Genomic DNA, 22,921 nt, shown 5'->3' on the forward strand with positions numbered 1-22,921 from the left:
CTGATTTTCTGGAACCATTTCAATTGGGGTTTTGGCACAGAAACTGCTTTGGTCACCCTGTATGATGACCTCTGTTGAGAGAGAGACAAGGGAAACATGTCCCTGTTAATTCTTCTCAACCTCTCAGTGGTTTTCGATACCATAGACCAGGCACGTCCAACAGGTAGATTGTGATCTACTGTTAGATCACTGGGTGTCTGTGGTAGATCACTGGTAGATCACTGGCTCCCCTCAAAGAAGCTCAACAACTTTGACTCCCCTAAAAAAGCTCAACAACTTTGACCTGAACCCCTAAAAAACGAGCTTTCCTCCCTAAAAAAAAGCTCAACAACCTCAACCCCCCAAAATGGGGTAGATCACTGCCTCTTTTTAACTCTGTGAGTAGATCACAGTCTCTTGGGAGTTGGCCACCCCTGCTATCCTTCTGGAGTGACTCTCCAAACTAGGAGTGGGTGGCACCGCTTTGCATTGGTTCCAGTCCTACTTGGATGGTCGTTCCCAGACAGTGTTCCTTGGGGAATGTTTTTCAGCCCCCTGGAACCTTCAATGTGGGGTTCCGCAGGGATCAATCCTATCCCCCAATTAGTTTTCAGCCCCAATTCAATGTGCCGGTTTTGACCTCTAAAGCTTTAAATGGCTCAGGACCACCTCTTTCCATATGAACCTAACTGTACCCAGAGATGATCTTCTGAGGCCTTTCTTTGTGTACCTCCTCCTTGAGAGGTCCGAAGGGTGGCAATATGAGAATGGGCCTTCCGCAGTGGTTCCGCATCTGTGGAATGCTCTTCCCAGGGAGGTTCAGCTGGTATCTTCATTATACACCTTGAGGCACCAGGCAAAAACATTCCTTTTTAACCAGACCTTTGGTTGATTTGATTGACATCCCATGCCCTTTTAAGATGTGGGGTTTTCTTGGGGGGGGGTGTGTTATTGGGTTATTTATATGCCACTGTGTATCATAAAAACACATCACAGCTGTTTACAAAACAATACAGTAAAACCAAATAATAAAGTTAAAAACAAAAGAATTACAAATGTTTTTTCCTTTATAAAAATATTTATAAATACTGCCTCCCTTGTGAAAGAGATCTATAGGCCTGCTATAAAGGCAATTGCTCAATGTTCCTTTTCTCCCTTCCAGATTCTGTTCTTTCCTCCACACTCACATGTCAGGCATCCTCAAACTGCGGCCCTCCAGATGTTTTGGCCTACAACTCCCATGATCCCTAGCTAACAGGACCAGTGGTCAGGGATGATGGGAATTGTAGGCCAAAACATCTGGAGGGCCAAAGTTTGGGGATGCCTGCTCTAGGTTTTGCATAAGCCTTCCTGGCATGCACCAACACACACTCAGTTTCCCAAGCTTGTTTTTTGGGCATGAAGAACATTGAACCTTACTATTTGGGTGCCAGTCCACAATTATTATTTTAAAGTTTGCCTTGTGTATTTTTTTTAATAGAAAGTATTCCCGCTCTGGCGGGAAGGCAAACGGTGTTTCTGTGCGCTGCTTTGGTTTCGCCAGAAGCGGCTTAGTCATGCTGGCCACGTGGGCTCCCTCAGCCAGTAAAGAGAGATGAGTGCCGCAACCCGAGAGTCGTTCACGAGTGGACTTAACTGTCAGGGGTCCTTTACCTTTACACTATTTTTTTAAAAAAAATGGAATATTGTTCACAGTCAGTAGATCTCCCTTTTTCACTCTCTACTCCCTCCCGACGACTGCCGTTCACTAGTCTTTGTTTTAACACTTTTCTCTTCTGGCCACATCAAAAACACAAGGGCTTGTATATAAAATATGCAATTCTCCAATAACTTAACTGAAAACACATCCAGAGTATACAAATGCCTTATTTTCACTGTGATGCATACGGATGTTGTCTATTGGATCCCCCCCCCTTCAACGTTGCATTTCAAGGGAAACAGTCATTGTTCCCTTTGTATTAATACAAACATGGGGGTTGGGCATGAGACTCTACAAGGATTCCACTTAAAACTGCCGATTGTGATTTTAACATGTTTAAACAGTAGGAATCTGTAGCCCTCCAGATGTGGTGAGTCTACAACTTCCATCCCCCCTGACCATTGGCCGATTGTTCCCCTGGGCCTGGCCTAAATGGTTTGAATGAGGAGGTCAATAGCATCACCCACTCCTGTCTGCCGGTTGGGAGAAATAGGGGGGGGGGGTTCAGCATGCTTTCCCCTAATATTTAAGTAGCTTCTTAGTAAGGCCCAGCCTAACATCCTCCTTCCCAAGGCGAAGGACAAGATTTTATTTATTTATTAAATTTATATACTGCCCTTCATCCAAAGACCACGGGGCAGTTTACAATACAGCATAATGGTGCAGTTCAGAGTACAGTACCTAAGTTGTATTACCATTCAAAGTACAAAAAGCCGGTTGGATGGGCAGCTGAATCTTACTCCCAGCAAGGATGATGGACAAGCATTCTGCCCTGATCTTGCCTGCAGTGGCCTGTCTTAGGAAGTGCGGGACTGCCGGGCACAACACCTCCCTGACACTCACCAGCAGTGGCATCCTGTGGCCTTAGGTCAGGGTGGGCCATCACACGGCCCTTGAGGCATTTTTTGTGGCCCTCTGCAACATTTGGGCATGCATGAAAACCAACAGTGAAGGCACTTGCTCGGTCTCCCTCCTCCCTCCTGCTTGTGGCCTCTAACCTCACCCGTGAGCCATGGGGCTGCCTTTCGCAGTCACCCTAGCAAACTTGCAGCATGCTATTCCGGGGGGCTTGCAGCAGCATCCATGGGTACAGGCAGGGGACAGCTGATCCCCTAAAACAAATACAGTGGTACCTCTACTTACGAATAACTCTACTTACGAATGTTTCTATTTACGAACGGAGCTCCGTCCGCCATCTTGGATGCGGTTTAGATAGGGTTGCTTCGACTTACAATTTTTTTCGACTTACGAATGTGCATTCGGAACACATTAAATTCGTAAGTAGAGGTACCACTGTAAATAAAAATACTTAAAGGTAGAAATAATCAGAATATTTGGAATTGAAATGCTCGCTGAGGTCAAAAGCAATTTAAAACAACTGTTGAGGCATTTCATTCCAAATCTGCTAGACTGAGTCAGACAGAGGGTGACGACAGGTGGATATCCTGTCCCCGCAACATAAATCCTGGTGATGCTCAGGGCAGCCTCCCTCCCCACCTGCTTTGCACTCGCTCTGCCAAGCTTTGGAACGTTTTGTTCTTTTGGAGGTTTCCTTTTATTATTTTGGGCATTGCATAATTTGAGCACACGGGAAAAGCAGGATGTCTTGCGGGGAAAGGCAAGAGCAACCACAGGACCAGGATTACGCAGCAGCCGGTGGTGAGATTCAAGCTCCCAACTTCAGCACCAGTTGGTGCTCTGGGGCAGCCAGAGCAGCAGCACTGAGTCCCGGGGCTGGTGTGTGTGTGTGCTTCTCTTGTTGAGGGGGAAGGAGAAAGAGGCAATCTTGAAGGGACAACAGCTCTAGAAGTGATTTTATTACAAGGATCTGGAAAAAGTATTATAGCTTTGCTTTCGTGGGGGGGGGGGGAGGAAGCTCAAATAAGTGACAAAAAATAATGTATTTTAAAACCATTTACATCAAAAAGTTCAGTGTTCAGATTTCTTTTGTAATACAAAAATCTCATACAGCATTGTTTTGCCATCCCTCCAAATCCTCTTTGCTCCAGGTGTTGTTTCCCCCAAACACTATTTCAGTAAGTTCATCAATGATTGTTGTTCCGCCTAAAGTTCTTCTTTTGTCCTACTTAGTTTGGTGGCATATTCTTCTACAAATTTGCTCAAGCTTTCCAGATCTCTTTCTCCACCTTCAAATTTAATAGGATCCTTTTTCTTATTGCTAGGAGCAAAATAGATGGTAGGGAATCCTTCCACTTTGTAATTTTCACTGGTGACATCATTGGCAGTAGCATCCATTTTGGCAATGACCAGGTTTTTCTGAGTTTTGTATTTTTTACCCAGCTCCGTATAAATGGGCTCAAGCTTCTTGCAGTGTCCACACCAGGGAGCATAGAACTCTATGAGAACATCAGTCTTTGGATCCATCACTATAGATTCAAACGTTTTGCCAACTACAATCTTCACAGGACCCTTGTTATTTTTTGGTATTGGTTGGGACTTCAAAATGGGTTTCAGTTTACCTAGGAAAGGAAACAGGAAAACTGTCATAAAAGACCATGTCCCTTGCAGTTAGTTCACAGAAGTTGGCAACAACACTACTAACAGAGATGAGTTACTGCCAAACCCCACCCCCCTGATCCACAGCTCCAGTTTTTCTGTAAATAGCTCCTTGAATGATCACTTGTGAAAAGTCTAATCACAAAATACAGTTTGACAAAAATTGCCTTTCACAGCAATTTTGGTCCATAGTGGGACTTGTTGCATATTGATCCATAGGGAAGAACAAAACTAAAATATTTCCTATTTTGCTATTTAAGATACAGAATTCAGCAGCCAGGTTGCTCACTGAGGCAAGATGGGCCTCACTGCAAATCAGTTTCAGGGCCCAATTTAAAGTAATGGGTTTTTACCTACAGTGGTACCTCGCTAGACGAATGCCCTGCTAGACGAATTTTTCGCTAGATGAATGTGTTTTGCGATCGGAGGTTGCCTCGCAAGACGACAAGGTTTTCTATGGCTGCTGCTTCGTCTCGCAAAGCGTGGCCATAAAAACCTCCGATCACAAAACCTACAGGGTATTCCTCTAGCGAAAGGGGAACCAGCTGTAGCGTGGAAAGAAGGCAAAGGAAGATGAGCTGTCAGCGCCTGTCAGCTGATCTTCCTTTGCCTTCTTTCCGCGCTGCAGCTGGTTCCCCTTTGTGTTCTGCTGGTCTCTGCCGGCTGCCGTGAGCAGTGAGGGGCAACCGGCAGAGACCAGCGGAACACAAAGGGGAACTAGCGCGGGAAGAAGCGGAGGAACAGATCCGTTCCTCCGCTTCTCCCCCCCCCCCCGCCGCCTCGCACAGAGCTGGCATCCAACGGGGATTCTGAGAGGCCCCGTCCGATGCCAGCTGTGAGCCAGACGGCGGGGGGGGGGGCCGAAGTGGAGGAACGATCCGTTCCTCCGCTCCCCCGCCGCCTCACCCGACAGAGCCGGCATTTGACGGGGCTTCTGAACCCCCATCAGATGCCAGCTCTGTTGGGCGGGGTGGGGGGGACAGACGAACAGAGAGAAAGCTGCCCGGGATCTGTGCACGCTCAGCAGCAGGGGGAGAGGAACGAAGGAAGAGAAAGGGCAGCTTTCTCCACCGACAGCAAGGAGCTTTTCGCTTTCGCACCGTCGTGCTTCGGCAGTGAAGGGGCTTTTCGCCACCTGCCTGGCTCAGGGAAGGCAGGCAGGCAGGCGGCAACAGCTCCGGGGCTGTTGCCGCCTACCTGCCTGCCTCCCCCAAGCAAGCGCCCTTCCCCGAGCTGAAGCGCAGCGGCCGCTTGCTTGGGGAAGGCAGGCAGGCAGGCGGCAACAGCCCGGGGAAGCTCCGGGGATGTTGCTGCTTGCCTGCCTGCCTTCCCCGAGGAAGCGCCCTTCCCCGAGCCAAGCGGCCGCTGTGCTTCAGCTTGGGGACTGCTGTCGGCAGCGGCGCTTGCTCTCTTGGCTCAGGGAAGGCAGGCAGGCAGGCGGCAACAGCCCAGCAAGGCTCCGGGGCTGTTGCTGCCTGTCTTCCCCTGGTTTTACTATATCTATGTGAGGGTTTTATTCCCTTGTCAGTTCCCTTGTGTTGCCCTGAGCAAGCTAAAGCCACTAACCAATTTAATAAATAATATTAATAACCTGGTGAAGAGCGGAAAAGCTGGCTCACTATTTGTGACATTTTGGGTGGTTCATCTCAAGACAATTTCCCTATGATAAAATAGTAATATCAAGTATGCACAGGGTAGGACTAGATATTTCAAACTATTTTTGCTGGCATTTGAAGGGGGAAAGGCTCAGTATTCTCTTTAAATGGTGCTACATCCATGTTTATCCAGCTTCTGTGAAAGAGTGAGAGAGAACTAAGCTCATGAATTACACAGGGGGCTGGCAAACCTACACGCAAATTTAAGGAAGCAAAATAAATAAATAAATAAATAAATAAATAAATAAATAAATAAATAAATAATAGCCTGCCCATCTGGCTGGGTTTCCCCAGCCACTCTGGGTGGCTCCCAACAGACTATTAAACAAAATAAAACTTTAAAAACTTCCCTAAACAGGGAAGCATGGATTGTCCACAATCCAACTACAGTTTACCTTTTTTGAAGGAGACAACAAATTCCCTCAGCACATCAGAATCAAACTCTTCTGGTTCCATGGCATACTTTTTACCACCTTCATCAAAGATAGCAGCATTGACATCCTCTCCACTGTCCACAAGTCCCAGGTCCTTTATCTCAGAAGAAAAGTCTTCTTCATCCGCAATTGCAAAAGTATATTCTGGGAAGTCCTTAGCCACTTCCAAGACTTTGTTTCGCCAGTACTGAGTAGCTGAAGACAACAAACACACAATGAAGTTAGAGACATCTGGTTTATTCTTAGCTGGTTGCAGATTCTTGGAGCTCATGACCAGGACTTGGAAATAGGGGCCTTTGCGAGAGATTGGTGAAGGAGACTGAAAGAGGGTGAGCTTGTCTCTTGGATTAAGGCTGGTTGCTTGTCTGAACTGTTTGATCAGAAAACTGGGCCCAAATTAACAAAATGAAGTTCAGTAGGGACAAAAGTAAGCTACTGCACTTGGGGGATACCTGGCTTGCCAGTTGCACATGTGAAAAGGACCTTGGGGTCTTGGTGGTCTACAAGCTCAACATAAGTCAACCATGTGATGCAGCAGCAGCAAAAAAGCTAATGCTCTTCTAGGCTGCATCCACAGAAGTCGAGTGTCCAGATTAAGGGAAGTAATATTACCACTCTATTCTGCCATGGTCAGACCACAACTGGAATACTCTGTCCAATTTTGGATGCCACAATTTAAGAAGGATATTGACAAGCTGGAAGGTGTGCAGAGAAGGGCAACCAAGATAATCCAGGGTCTGGAAATGAAGCCATATGAGGAACAGTTAAGAGAGTTGAGTATGTTTAGCCTGGAGAAGAGACTGAGAGGAAATATGATAGCCATTTTTAAATATTTCAAGGGGTGTCACATGGAAGATGGAGCAAGCTTGTTTTCTCCTATTCTGGAGGGTAGGACTCAAACCAAACAGAATTGTAGCATTGGAATGGACCACGAGGGTCATCTAGTCCAACCCCCTTGCAATGCAGGGATCCTTTGCCCAACATGGAGCTCAAACCCACAACCCTAAAATTAAGAATCTTATGCTCTACTGACTGAGCTCTCTTCCAGTTAACTTTGACAGTAAGAGCTGTTACAGTGGAATGGTCTCCTTTGGGAGGCTGCGGACTCTCCTTCCTTAGAGGCTTTTAAGCAGACGTTAGATGGTTCTCTCGCATGGATGCTTTAGCCGAGATTCCTGCATTGCAGGCAGTTGGACTGGATGACCCTTGGGGTCCCTTCCAACTCTACAATTCTATGATTGTATGACTTCATTGGGGCCATTCCAAGTATGAGATTGGGTACAACACTAACTAAAAGTAATACTTACCAACACGATAATCAAAGCTGAAGTCCACTGTATAATAAACAACTACCAGAGGCCTTTGGGTGTATCTCTTAGCATCATTGGCAGATTTGCGATGACCCACAAGAGGCAAGGCATGCTTCACCACATAGTCTTTCATTTCAGTGGCATCAGTGGAATCCTGTTTACAGAAACAAAAATCAGTGGGATGTGACCGTTGGAGGAGTTTACCATCACAGAAGGCACTGACCCTAACCTTTTCTTTAAAAAAAACCACCACCACCACGCAGGAGAAACAACAGTTTAGGAGGTCTGATGAAAATATTTCAGTTTTCAGTCTCAGGAAATAGGATTAGCTACAGAATTCAGGATTTCCTGCTATCTTACAGAAAGCCTGGCTACCATGATTACAAGACAGGTTGGGTGACAGGCTCTGGCGATGTGCAGCTTACTTCCAAGTGTCTGCTAAGCGAAACAGCTTATTCCATTACATGTTGGCTCGCTAGATTTCTTTCTCTCCACCCCTGCCACAACAATACACCCCCCCAAAAAAGCCTAGATTTTTGTGCTCTACTCTCCACCAAGATTTTTCATTTCTGAAGCCTCCCTAAGAACCCGTTACCATTTTCTCTTAGCTTAGTCTCTCCTGCAAGTGACTGTTCAGATTTTGCACATCTATCACTTTGGAACTTGCCAGGGTTTGCTTCAACTGGGCACACTCAGAATTCTCATATGCTCATTTCAGTAGTCACAGCTCTAGCACCAAGAAATAGGAGACAAATAAATGAAAGAAAACCAACTTGTTTGTACTTGACAGAAGTACTCACTTTAATGTCTAAAACATGCATTTTAGGCTCATATTTTGAGTGAAATTTTTCAGGTTGCATCACTACCAGTTTTCCTGGGTTCACTTTCAAAAAGCTTGAAATTTCATTGCTGAAGGTATGATGGAACTTGAATTCTTCTCTTAGGTTATTAGCTGAAAAAATATACATAAAAGGTTTGGAGGAATACCAAAGAGAAGAAAGGAAATTGCTGGGTCAGAAATACAAAAGTATTGACACCTGGAGTGAGGGTTTGAAACAGACCAGCTGGGTCTAGGGTACTGCTGAGTTCCCAGATCTCCTCTTGGAAGGATTTATTGCCCAGATAACTCTGGTCTTAAGTTCTGTTGCTTAATATATGTAATGATATGGTTTCTTACAGAGACTGAGTGGATACACATCCGGTTGCTGTTGTTTTTTCCCTTTTGTATTTGTTTTATGCATTTTATGTTGAGCTTGAAAACTCAAATGAATGCAGAACGATTGAATATTTTGCATAGCATTACTCTCCTTTAATTGTGGAACTATTTATGTGACAAAGCTTCAAACAGTACACACAAATGCAATAATGAACCACTACCAACCTCCACATGGATCTGGAAGCTCACAAAAGGGCACGAAGGCAATGCTCATCTCTAGTTTGTCCCCAGCAATGAGAATTAAGAGGCACTCTCTCTCTTGATCAGGTGCTTCCATGTAGCTATGAAGACTGTTGTCAGACCTCTTCCATGAACGTGTCTAATCCTTTTTTTAAAAAAGGCCTGTTCGCTAGTGGCCTCACCCCCATTCTTGTGCTTTTGCATTCTGTAAATTAATTACTCATTGGCATGGTTTGGACAACAGTATTTCCCATCATGAGACCTAGTTGGGGAAAATATGAGGCTCATGGGCTCCCTTGCTCTTCCAAGGGAAGGTGAACTGCAACTAATTCAAAACTGGATGTGGGAGTTTTCAAATCTCCTTCTGTCTTGCATGAAGGAAGGAATCTTGCTAGGTTTGTTCTTGTAACATTACATCTGAACCAAACCAATGTGTAGAGTAGAACCTAATATTTTCTGTCCTGAAGCTACTACAAATCTATTTCAGTGGATGACCAAGAAAGTTACACTTGCAAATTTCTCCATATTATTCATAATTTTAAGAACCTTTCATGTATTCCCCGTAGTCATCCCCCCCTCAAAGAGTCTGAATAGCATTTGTCTCTCTTCATAGGGAAAGAGTGCTAACCACCTAAACAATTTAGTAGTTCTCTCCAGTACTCTGTTGGAGAATGCCCTTTCTGAGCTGGGATGACTAGAACAGGACCGAAGTCTTCAAGTTCAAGTCCCAGATAATAAAACCATTCTTTCCTGCTTTAGCTCTTTTCTGTCGCTCTGCACATGCTTGATTACATCAAGAGACACAGATGCTGCTTCCACTTGCTTAAATTTCATTTTCATGGGCTCATGTGTTTTATACCTATATTTCATGTTCTCTATGAATTCCAATATATTGTTTTTGCCTCCATTCTTGAGGCAGTGACCCCAGAAAACATCAAAAGGGAAAAGCCAGAAAATGGATGTGGGCAACATTTTGAGAACTGACAAGCCACTGAAGCTGCAAGAAAATAGACTAATATTTCTAAGATGCAAGTTTGTCTCCTAGTCTGCAAAGCACTTTCCAAGTGTAGGAATTGAGCAAATGTTGATATACTATGGACAAGAGATAAAGGGCTTACCAGCATCTTGATACAGTTGGTAGGCTGGGTCCTGGTCTCCTTTGAAAACCCCAATAATAATGACATCGTCTCCCTCTTTCACAAATTCTTGAACCTGTTTGACAGCCTGTATCTGTTTGGATGGAGGGCCAGCCTGTTCTATCATGTAATCAACAATGCCTGGTGAACAAAAAGAAAAACACAAACTTGTGTTATTGCTTGACAAAAAGCATTTTATTTCTTAAAGTGAAAACTGGTTATGTTTTGCAAGTGCTCTCTTCTCTGAAAGAGGCACTAGGAGGTGGCCACAAAACTGCAAATTAACAACATGTTCCAAAGTCTTATTTTCCTCAGGGCTTTTTTTTAAATTAAAAAACCACCTGTTGATAGTTTTATTATTATTCTATTATGTTGCTGCTAACTATTGCCTTATTAGTGTTAAAGTACAGTAGCAAATAAATCAGATGAACCATGTTGCAAGTTTTCAAACTGAAAGCAGTAATACATATTAAAAATAAATAAAGTTTATTTATGACCAAACACAAGCAGTGCCAAGATTCAAAACAACTTTAAAAGTGCTGTCATCATGCAGTACGGAGTTTATCCTGGTTCAAAATGATAGGCCTTGTGCTACAGTTACTGCTTGTCTGATTATGGTTCCCTGGTGCTTTGCTAATGTCAGTGAGAAAATAGTGACGCTCAAAAATCCTAGCAATCTTCAGAATACAGTGAGGTTCTGTGTCACATCTTCAAGAGCTCCTCAGTTGGTGTGGAATGAGCTCTCAGGCTGGAAGCTTAAACCCACAGAAGAAACAAGATTCCACTTTCTCCCTCCATTGATAAGCTTATGCCTTAGCCATGAAAAGTGTTGGGGCACGTCCCACGGAGTGTGTCAAAGCAACAGAGAAACACCAAGTTCTAGGAAGAGTCAGTTGCTTTACTGACAGCATAATGCATTTTCAGTTACATACTGTACAGTTATAGATCCATATTACCCAGCCAAGGGCAGGGGCCAAGAGCAAACTTGCCTTAAACACAACAGTATTTATACTATATGTTGTGCTGAGTCATTCCCACTTGCTTGACTAGCTGCAGGTGCAAGACAACACACACCCAAATTAAACAAAACACTGAAATTAACCATTTTGTCCTTTTTCTCTGCATGCATAAACCCTTATATTAACAAAAACTTTCTATAACATTTCAAAATAAGGTGCAGGCAAATACCAATCACAGACCAATTGTACAAACAGCATTAACAGAAACAAGTAATGCTGCACCACAATAAATGCAGCTCCAATGCCGAAGTCCAGGGCAGTTTCAACATCATCTTACATACATATAGAATGTAATTCTTAGCTCAGTGTCTATGAAACAAACAGGACCAAACTCACATATTTACTGTGAAGAAAAAGAAGGTGCTTTACCCATACCATATTTTTCTCTTGGACCATTGTAGTCAAAAGGTTTGCCTTTGCGGAAGATCTTGAGTAATGGATATCCAGAAATGTCAAATCTCTTAGCAAGATTGGTTTCAGCAGTAGCATCAACTTTAGCAAGGGGAATTGGAGGTGTTCGCTTGCTCAACTCCTTAGCTGCTTTCTCATACTCTGGAGCCAGCCGCTTGCAGTGTCCACACCTCAATAGGGAACAAGAATGGGTAACTTGGTAGCCAAAAGCTCTCAAAGATGGAGAGAAATCTATTTTCACTGCTTGAATAGATAGTCCTGTTCAACTCCCCATAGTGCTTAAAATTCCTGTCTTTTCTGAAGTGCCAATTCTTACATCTGTATCCATTTTGTAGGCAAGTGCCCCAGAGATGCAGCTGGCTTGAAAATATTGTCAATGTTTTGAGCTGGATCCCCAAGCTCCTATGCAAATTGCAGATAACAGGCATACACACAAAGGACCTTGGTTATCCAGTGGCTGCTTAATAACTTACATATGCAATGAAAATTACACATTTGCATAGAGGTTCAACAGACTGAATACTTGGTCAATACAGTGGTACCTTGGTTTAAGAACGGTCCTGTTTAAGAACGATTCGGTTTATGAACTCCGCAAAACTAGAAACAGTGTCCCGGTTTGTAAACTTTACCTTGGTCTAAGAACAGAATCCAAACGGTGCAAGGGCCCCAGTGGCGGGAGGCCTCATTAGGGAAAACGCGCCTCAGTTTAAGAACGAATTCGTTTTAAGAACAGACTTCTGGAATGGGTTAAGGTTGTAAACCGAGGTACCACTGTATTCAAATGCAGCAAACAGGAAGGCAGAAATAGAAAATGATATTTGCCAATCCTCATCTCAAGACATTACAAGTTTTCATTTCATTTGAATGCGTGCCGCAAAACTAATAAGACTCCAGGTCTACTCCAAGTATTGCCTAGAAGCAACCTACATCAAAAACTGAATACACTATATAGCTATCATTTCTGTTACCCAGATTTTTAAACAATTCAAACGCTTGAAAAGATAAACCATGATGTAATGTTTTTGCACATACCAGATAAAAATGTGCACTGGAGATTACAGAGATACAGCCAGTCCCCTCCCACTAGCTCCAAATTTTTCCAAAGCTCTAAATGCAGCAGGAATATTGACTCCATAAAGCCAAACTGAACATGCCCTATACTTTTGTACCTGGGGCAGGGCATACGAACTCTGCTTGCGGTTCCTATATCAAATGAAGGAAGAGATAAACACTATGAAAGATAAAAGGCAAAAATCTCTCTTTTCCTTTACCATGGAGCATAGAATTCAACCAGGATTATGTCAGCCTCGTTCACGACTAAATCAAAGTTTTCGCTGGTCAACACTAATGTGACTTCAGGTGGTGGGACCCAATCAGGCTGCGAAACTTCTTTCACTTTAGCCACAATTTCTACAAAAAGAATATGAAGAGAAAAATGAGCAATGACAGGTGGAAGGGGCAGCTTGTCTACTGCAAAGGCCTTGCATGTGCAGAAGGAACCAGGTCACCTTTGCCTTGACAATGTTCTCGAAGAAGTGTATCTGAAGAAGTGTGCATGCACACAAAAGCTCATTCCAATGACAAACTTAGTTGGTCTCCAAGGTGCTACTGGAAGGAATTTTTTTATAATGTTCTCGAACGACAACTATCCCTTTATGCGGAAAGAACCTTGGCAGAATACTGCCTGCCAACTAATTCTATTCCCTGCCTATTCCTCTTACATATGCTCAACTTGAATTCTATGTCATATTACAGCATGTCAGCACACAGAATTTTTTTTAAAAAAAATCCAATATACTAAATGTTAATCACACAGAAACCTTATCTGTTTGTACGCAGCACTATCAGTCTTCCAGGCACCCATTTGGAATGATGGAGAACTGGCAGGTTGGGTCTTAGGCTTTTCTGGCTGAGCTATCCAAAAAGCTCAAGACCCTTAATCTCAGGGTTGTGGCTTTGAGCCCCACATTTGGCAAAAGATTCCTGCATTGCAGGGGGTTGGATTAGATTACCCCCGTGGTCCCTTCCAGCTCTATGTTTCTACTTCACATCCCACAGGAGTTAAAATGCACAAAAACAAGCCCTTCTTAACTGACTTTGCTCTGAAATTCTATGTTGCAGTTCTACAATTGCACAGAAAAAGGAAATTGCTACCACAGTTTTGCTGATTACAAAAATCACCTACAGATTTGCTGCTAGCTCACCTAGCTTGGAGCTGGGGGCAGGAGGCATGGTTCCTAGAAAATCCTTCAGTCAACACAGCTTATTTTTCTGGTGATACTGCAATGTGTTTAAGCCATTTTAAAAGCTTTTAATGCAAAATACTCTGCATTAGGATTATTTTCATATTACAGTGCTGTGATAAGCATCCTATGTATCCCTTTCCCGGAGCTCCTGCCCCAAGTGGAAATGAAGAGGCCCCTGGTGTGGGGACAGCTAGCACAACTCCCTGTGGAGGGAATGACACAATTTCTTTGCATGATATCCAGAAACATGGATATCAATTGTACACGAGTATCATGGGAAGTCAATTGTACATCCTCTACCAATGCAAGCTTGCAACATGCCCTTAGAACCACAGGTAGGACCCTCAGACCTCCCTGGCTCTACTTCACAACTTGGACGGTGTCCCTGACCTCTGAAAATGCCTCTGCCTTGCCTGGATGGAGGACAGAGGGGTGTCCAGGTGTGGGTCCAGAAGCCAATTTACTGCACAAAGGCAAAAGGTACATACAGGCCCTGTTCTGCTCTTTTGCCCCGGCCCTTCTGCTACCACGGCCATGTGGCCCCCAGGGGAAAAAAGGATACTCACCCACCTTCCTGTATTTTAGAAGACACCACTCAGATTTTGAGTGAACAAAAGGGTGTATTAAACAGAAGAACCTGAGAAAAGCCTGCAGGATCAGAAGTGTGCTGCTGCTCACCTGCTTCTGTTCTGGATCCCTCATAATCCACAGGCTGCCCCTTCTTCAGAATTTTGATGGTTGGGTAGCCACTGACGTCAAAACGCCCGGACACCGTGGAGGCTGCTGTAGCATCTATTTTGGCAACTGGGATGGGAGGGTCATTTTCTTTCAATACTTGGGCTATTTTTTCATATTCTGGTGCAAACTGCTTGCAATGCCCACACCTGAAGAAAAATGAATTAATTCTGCAAGAGTTTAACTTCCGCACTCAATTTCTACAGCACAACTTTTGAGAAACTATAGGGCTGGTTTTACAACACAGCAGTCGGGTACGTCACATGTCTGTATAGCTTGAACAGGTTGGGTCATATTCTGGAAAGAAACAAAGTCACTGCCCAGAAGGGCAAAGCCCACCAGGAAATAAATCCCAGGGTCACTCAAACACTGGGGCTTTGCTGGCTGCAGGCATTACTGAAGCAGTGTCCACCCAAGTGCTTCTGGTCTGCTCACACTGCTCCATTCCTCTCTACAGCCATGTATGGAGCCGCACAGTCATGTTAAGAAAGGAGTTTGACTAGCAGATTTTAGGTGTTCTTCAAAATGACTATGAACTACACTGTGCAAGAGCAGAGCTGTATGCCATTCCTGTGGGGCTGCAGGAATCAGCACAGCGTAATCATGGGAACTCTCCAGTACTTTTTTAAAAAGCAGTACCAAGTACCGTGTTTCTCATATTATAAGACATGTCTTATATTTATTTTTTCCTCAAAAAAACACACTATGGCTTATTTTCAAGGGATGTCTTATTTTTTTCCTCCTCCTCCTGCCACGGCCGGCATTGCTGCTGCGCCTATCACTATGTCTTATTTTCGGGGTATGGCTTATATTCCCTGAATGCTTAAAAATCCTGCTATGGCTTATTTTATGGGTATGTCTTAAAATATGAGAAACAGGGTAAGTCAAGCCTGAGCACAGAAGATTTAGAATTGACCCACACATTCAGAAAAGTCAGAATTGGGTGCAGAATTCCCAAGACTGTGCCACTTCCGGCAACAGATGTGAAAGCTCCTTGCTTGTGAGATGCTCATGTGAGGGCTCAGTGGAAGGGAGCAGCTGCCAGGATGATAGCACAGTGGTCTTAAAGGATCTACATTGGCTCCCAGGATGTTTCCGCGTACAATTCACTGCTGGTGCTGTCCTTTAAAGCCCCAAATGGCCTCGGCTCAATATACCTGAAGGAGTGTCTCCACCCCCATCATCCAGCCCAGACAGTGAGGTCCTCCTCCAAGGGTCTTCTGCTGGTTCCCTCACTGGAAGAAGTGAGGTTACAGGAAACCAGGCAGAGGGCATTCTCGGTAGTTGAGACTCCACTGTGGAACACCCTCCCATCAGATGTCAAGGAAATAAACAATCATATGACTTTTGGAAGACATCTGAGGGCAGCCATGTTCAATGAAGTTTTTAATGCTTGATGTGTTATTGTTTTAATTTGTTGGGAGCTGCCCAGAGTGGCTGGCGGAACCCAGTCAGATGGGCGGCATATAAATTATTATTGTTCTCATTATCATTATCATCGCAAACATCACACAGACACTTTTTGCAATTGGATGTAAGTGCACCATGAGATTATGCACTCCCACTCCAGCATGCACATTTCAACAGCACCAACCATGTTTTTTTCTTCTGAACATTTTAATTCCTTCCCATCTCCCATCAACAATTGTGGTTAAGTACAGAAAAGGGCATTTAATATATAGCGCACCGATTTAAAATAAACACAAAGAGCACCAAGTAGCTTTTGTCTTGTTTTATGGGAACTCACAGCGGGAAGAAGAAACATCCTACTGCAAGTGCAGCATAGCAGACATGAAATATAAATTAACTTCAAGGAGGAGGATGGAAACACTGGGACAATCAGACTTACCATGGGGCATAGAACTCCAAAAGCACAGTGTCCTTGCCTTCAACAAAAGTATCAAAGTTTGCATCATTCAATACGACAACACCATTTTCCTCTTTTATTTCTGAACTATCATCTTCATCATAATCATCAATGTCCTCGTCATCATCATCAACACTGGTTTCCCCTGGGGCAATAAAGTCTAATTAAGGGGAGGGAAAATATATTGTTGTCATTTTTCATAATGTAAAAAACCCCGTAACATTAAAATCAGCTATAAGAACAATAATAAAGCAAGAACCTAAAATGCTCATACATAAAAATATATTAAATGACAGATCTAAACCACCCCCAAAAAGACGAGTACAGCAAGAGGCCACAAACGTACCCAAGTACCCTCTAAATTCATGACCCAGAATCTGGTGTCTAAAAACAGAGGTGGTGTCAGTTGCCCCTCCCTGGGCAAATGGGGAGCCACCACTGAGAAGGCCTTCAAATATATATATAAACAGGGTTTGGGTTGGTTCACATGGGAAGAGGCAGCCCTCGAGATATTGGGGTGCTGAGCTGTGTAGGTAAAAAAGCTAAAGGACCCCTGGATGGCCAAGCCCAGTCAAAGGCGACTATGGGGTGCGGCACTCATCTGCTTTCAGGCCGAGGGAGCTGGCGATTGTCCACAGACAACTTTCTGGGTCAGTAGGACTAAACCGCTTCTGGTGCAATGGAACACCGTGACGGAAACCAGACCGCACACAAATGCCGTTTACCTTCCTGCCACAGCGGTACCTATTTATCTACAGTACTTGCACTGGCATGCTTCTGAACTGTTAGGTAGGCAGGAGCTGGGACAGAGCAACAGGAGCTCACTCCATTGTGCAGATTTGAACCACCAACCTTCTGATTTGCAAGCCCAAGAGGCTTAGTGGTTTATACCACAGCACCACCTGCATCCTTGAGCTGCGTAAGGCTTTATAAGTCCAAAGCACCACCTTGAACTGAGCCCCAAACCTAGTTTGTAGCCAATGCAGTCATGCCAAGATTTATACTCCGACCATCTTGCTCCAGCCAGCAATCAATTAAGCAATCCTGGCCACTGAATTCTGCATCAGTCACAGTTCCAAGCTGTTCAAAAGGCAGCCTGATGCATAGCACATTGCACTTGGTTTGTCACATTAATTCTATCAATGCATGTCCTTTTTTTGAAGCACTACCCCCAGCAGCATGGCAGCAAATGATGCACCTTTTTTGCTGCCACACGAATTAGGTGTTTGGTGGGGTAGAGCGGGAGCAAAATAAATAAACCAACCAGAATAGACAATTCAGCTGCCCTGCCTATTGGTTCTTGGGCCTTCGTGACCCAGTGTCTTTTACCCAGAATCAGGAGAGTCCCCTCTCTCTTCCATTTATTGTGCTTCTATTACAGGCCCTCCCTAATCCCACCAACCTCCCAAAGAATAGTGGGTTTCATTTGGCTTGGCAGGCTAGCTTTAGAAAAAAACAAAAGTAACAATTGTTAATGAACAGGCCTTACTGTGGAGTACAGTATGCTGTTAGTGTGGTGTGTTGGGAACCAAACAACAAACATCAATGTGGAAAAGATAAGTCATTCTCTGAACAAGAAACATGCTGCTATAATATTTGGTCACAGAAAAATAGGCATAAGATTCACTACTATTATCTTGCCACCTGTACAGCTTCTCCAACATCAACATACCTAAATTCAAGCTTGCTATCCAGCTTGTGTTAGAATGGAAAGGTTTCAGTGACTAATAAACTGAGAGAAAAGAAGCAGATAAGCTATGAAGGACATTTATTTTCTAGCTTTCACAGCCCTGACCTACAATCATTTATAGAAGATTCTTAAAACACGACCCATGTTGAAAGGTACTTGGATAATAATAATAATTTATTATTTATACCCCGCCCATCTAGCTGGGTTTCCCCAGCCACTCTGGGCGGCTTTCCACAAAAGATTAAAACTACATTAAAACATCAGTCATTAAAAACTGTTAAGTACCTTTTCCAAAATTAGAATACTTAATTCTAAAGGTCCCTAAAACACTGACCTTGGAATAACTCATAAGTTTCTTCCAACAAGATGAAATGAAAAAGAATGCTGGGATAACAGCAAATTGTGTGAGGGAGAAATGATTGTTTCATGCCCAGTATATAAATGAAGAGTTTTTATCCCAATATACACATGCAAGCTGAACTGATAATAGGGTTTAGGCAGATTTAATTACATGTGTTTAAATCAGTATGGTTAAAATTGCAAACATAGTGTCTCCAGAGAACTCATTTGTATAACAATGCAAACAACTGTGACACAATCCAGTATGAACATCTCCTGTGAAAACACAGTGCCTTGGAGCAGGACACAACACAACCCTGATTCCATTTTCTGCGGAAGAGGACGCAAGTAAAAAAAACAGACAAAGTTGTGCACACAGGAAGCTGCCTCACAATGTCAGACCATAGTTTTTGCTTTGTCTTCAGTACTGAATAGCAGCTGCAGCTTTTCAGGGTTTCTGGAAGGCGTCTTCCCAGTCCTACCAGGAGATGCCATGGAGTGAACCTGGGACCATTTGCAACTGTGTTACAGACCTCCCTCCCTGAAGGTCACTCAAGTCAGAAACAGATCTGGCATTTACTGCCTTTTAGTGCTCCTTAAGCCTAGATTTACGTTCATAAGGAGGCCAGAATCATCTTTCCAGATCAGACAAAGGGGTTCAGCACTCTTTTCTGTATCTTTCTGAGGAGCATCCAGATTAGTTGCTGCAGGAAGAACCACCATCCCAGACAAGTATTTGTGGCACCTTAAAAGACTAACCAGTTTACCACGGCATGAGCTTCCCTAGACGGCAGACCCCAGATATTCCCAGCAGTGGAAGCTGCAGCTCTGGCCCAAGGCAGAGAAAGAGGCAACCACTGAACGGAACAAACCAGTAAATAGACATTTGGGCCGTTCTTCATTTTGGAAGGAACGGAAGGCGTCCAGCCTCGAAGCCAATGTCAGCCCCGGGAACTCGCATTCTGAAAGTCGCTGCTTGTTTCCGCTAGTCCCGGCTCCCGTCGGGCGAGAGGGGACCTGGCGGGAAGGAGGCCCGAGGCGCCCGGGAGAGGGCTCTGAAGGCGCCGCGGGGCCCAGAAGCCCTTCCTTCCTTCCTTCCTCGCTCGCTCGCTCGCTAGCTCCGGTTCAGCCCGCCCTTCCCTTCCTTCCCCGCGCTCACCGTCTGCTGGGCCCCCGTGCTCCGCCTGGGCGCTGGCGGGCGGGGCGAGGCGGGCCACGGCCAGCAGCAGAGCCAGCACGAGCAGCTTCGCCGCGCTCATCTCCCTCTCTTCCCGGACTCGGCAGCAGCAGCAGCGGCAGCGGCAGCAGCAGCAGCGCCCCCTCCCGCCTCCCTTATAGCCGCGAGGCGCGCTCGCCCTCACGCGCAGCCGCCGCTCCGCCGAGAGGGGGCGGGGCAGGTGCGCGCGCAGCGGACGAGGCCTTCCCCTTGGAGAGACGCGCCCACACGCACAAGCCCTGCGAGCATGCCCTGAGGTGCCTCTCTCGGATTGGACAAGCCTGGAAGACCACCAATCGCGGCCTGCCACTCGTGTGGAAGCGGCGGCAAATCCTGAAGGGCGGGGCGTGGAAACGAGGAGCCACTTCTCGCGTCGGGATTGGCTCGAGGGTGGCGACGTCACGAGGGAGGCTCTCGAGCTGGGACGGGTCGCGAGGAAGGCGGGAGCCGCTGGGGCGCCTCCACGTCAGCCAGGCAGGCAGGCAGGCAGGCAGGCAGGCAGGCAGGGATCGGCGGGCGGCTGGGCCGCTGCGAGAGCTTCGTCGAGGGGCGTGAACGACGGAGGGTCCCCCTCGAGGCCAGCCTCCCTCTCGGCCTCGCAGGGACGAAGGTCCCACATCGCCCGGGAAGGAGGATTGCTGCTGGAGAGGGAGGCTCCCTCGGCGGCTCCTGGATCCGGCCCGGGGGCTCCACAGAGGCTCCCTCGAGGCCCACCAGGGAAACACCGCAAGCGCGACGACGTTGGCGCAGCCGCCGCTCCCCCAGCTCGCGAATCCCCTCCGCGGGCCTCTTGCCTCGCAAAAAGGAAGCAGAGCACAGTTAGGAGCCCTTTATCTCCAATAAAGACAATTAGTCAGGTGGGTGTGAGGAACTGGGGAGCTTCCAAGGCCTGCTGCTCATTTATGGCTTTCACATTGGTTTGAAAGGTAAACTCGGTATTCTTAAATATGTTAACTGGTAAAATAGTAAAGGAACACAGCAATGGTAAATGAGACCCACAAGGAAGGGGTCATCTCCTGGGTCCCCCCTCCACCGAAGCATCTTGGGTAGCTTTTTCCTTTGTGTGTTTTTCTGACCAGATAGGCAGAGGTCAAGGTCTCTAGCTTCATTTCAGCACAAGGAGATGATCTTCCTCTCAGAGCCTGCCAGCTTGTCAGAGGAGGAGGAGTTTTGCAAAATGCAATTTGACACTTGAGGGAACTTTCAGTGAGGATCTTTTGCACCTCTTTGTGTAGCATTGTGGTGGTTGTGACTTGCCTCTGCTCTCTTGCATATCCTTTCATGCTGAGACAGGTACACAACCATTGTTAAAGGGTTAATATTTTTCTGAAGGATAAATGGAGAATGCATATACTTCCCTGAGCAGACACAGGGAGCTGGGGGATGTAGCTCAGTGGTAGAGCGCGCGCTTCGCATGTGTGAGGTCCCGGGTTCAATCCCCGGCATCTCCAGTGTTTTTTATTCTCTTGTGCACATTTTCCAATTTCAATCCCCTTCGTCTGCCCGTACATATAAAACATGTATACTTTTGTCTATTGGGTTTATTTGTTTCTAAGACTGATTGAAATACATTACTTAGTCTTAGAACACTGAAAATACAGGCTAATACGTGAGTTTTCTTCCTCATTTTAAGTAACACAGAGTTCTTGCAGATTTTCTAGATTGTAAGAAAACACTTGTTACAGTATACAGTATTATGAATTTGTAATGTAAAAAAAAAAAAAGTTGCATTGGCAATCAAACCCGGACCTCCTGCGTGGCAGTTGAGAATTCTACCACTGAACCAGCAATGCACATGCTTGAATCTATTCCTCAGATGCTCCTTCTGGGAAAAGTTTTTCTGCCTTTATACTAACCTAACTCACTGACTAGAATTCTAGTTACAGGTAGGTAGCCGTGTTGGTCTGGTGTAGTCGAAACAAAATAATAATAATAATAATAACTTTAAGGTGCTACTGGAAGAAAAAAATTTTTTATAATTTTTTTATTTTGTTTCACTGACTAGAAGCTATTTCATGAGTTCCATGAAGTGTTATATTCAATTGGCAGGTGTCTGTATACATGTTTGTGGAGGGGGGAATGTAAACAATGAGGTCAAATGAAATAATAATAGTAACAATAACAATAATAATAATATTTATTTATACCATACCCAGCTGGCTGGGTTTCACCAGCCACTCTGGGCAGCCTACAGCATATATAAAACATAATAAAACATCAAATATAAAAAACTTCCTGATACAGAGTTAGAAATGAAATGGGGGAATACAGTTGGGCAAATTTGTTAAAATTTAGATGATTGCAAAATAAACACAGTAATTTGCAACAGTAGCATTTGATTACTCAAATTCTAGATGAGATTCTGTGGCTTCATGCTGGTGTCACCCCTTTTTGAAAAAAAAGGTTTCTTTGTTAAAGACTGGCCCCTTACAAGTCCACAGGAGAGTGTCTTTTCTGGTTTAGTGTCATAGAGGACGTTGAGCACAATGAATTAGAAGTCTTCAGGCAGATCTCTAATTTAGCAAAAGAATGGAAACCATCAGTACAACCTTTCCCATCCTCTCTGCAGATTTTATATCCAGGAAAATGCCTTCTCCCGTTTACTGCCAGCATTAGCACCCCTCTCCTTTCCCAAATGGTGGCAACTGCTGTCAAGAGCAGGCTGGCTTGGTCTCACAGTGGCTCAGAGCTCCAGGCTAGGTTTATTGGCATGATGTGGGAATGACCCCCCCCAATCCTCTTTTCTCCTTTTGTTTCTTATAAGGTCCTGAAACACCTCTTGGACCCATCAGGGGGTGCTGCAGAAGCTGTGTGGCCTCTCCCTACTTTACTCTGGTTGAATGAAAAGGAATATTCCATTAAAGTGGGTATTAAAAAGAAAGTGGCTGTAGTGTAGGGAAAAGGATGATGAGATTAGCAGTGGCAGCTGAAACGGTCCCTGCCTTGTGCATTCACATGGGTAGATGAACCTGTGTTTTAGAACTCGGGATGAGCTCCTGGATGATGATAGCATAGGGTCACCTCTTCAACAGGTAGGAGACCCTATTGGTGGCAATGCTTGACAAACTGCAGACCTCTACAAGACCTAGCCATCAGACTGGCTATGGCTGAGGGTCAAACACCATGACCCTGGAGCAGGGCCATCTTAAGCATATCTGGCACCGTGGCGTGAAGATCCCTCCGGCGCCGCCGCCCCCCCCGTTTCCCAGCGCGGCTGTCCGCGGGTGCAGCAGCGCGGTGCCCCCTGGTGGCCCGGCGCCCTGGCGCATTGT

At 45.1% G+C, this 22,921-nt stretch overlaps 1 protein-coding gene and 1 non-coding gene across 2 annotated transcripts; one reads left to right on the top strand and one right to left on the bottom strand.

The window, feature by feature from the left end:
* Positions 1-3,464: 3,464 nt before the first annotated feature.
* PDIA4 (protein disulfide isomerase family A member 4) lies at positions 3,465-19,768 on the bottom strand. The gene is made up of 10 exons (XM_035102417.2): positions 19,593-19,768; positions 16,387-16,564; positions 14,481-14,686; positions 12,828-12,966; positions 11,521-11,726; positions 10,109-10,267; positions 8,395-8,546; positions 7,592-7,748; positions 6,246-6,479; positions 3,465-4,158 (listed from the first exon to the last, which is right to left on the bottom strand). Exons 1-10 carry the CDS (start codon positions 19,690-19,692, stop codon positions 3,743-3,745), a joined length of 1,947 nt encoding a protein of 648 aa, XP_034958308.2. The 5' UTR covers positions 19,693-19,768; the 3' UTR covers positions 3,465-3,742.
* A 1,260-nt stretch (positions 19,769-21,028) lies between these two features.
* TRNAA-CGC (transfer RNA alanine (anticodon CGC)) lies at positions 21,029-21,100 on the top strand. Its single transcript has one exon. It is a non-coding gene; the product is annotated as a tRNA-Ala (tRNA).
* Positions 21,101-22,921: the final 1,821 nt, after the last annotated feature.

This window comes from Zootoca vivipara, chromosome 7, assembly GCF_963506605.1.
Source record: "Zootoca vivipara chromosome 7, rZooViv1.1, whole genome shotgun sequence".
Classification (NCBI taxonomy): domain Eukaryota; kingdom Metazoa; phylum Chordata; class Lepidosauria; order Squamata; family Lacertidae; genus Zootoca; species Zootoca vivipara.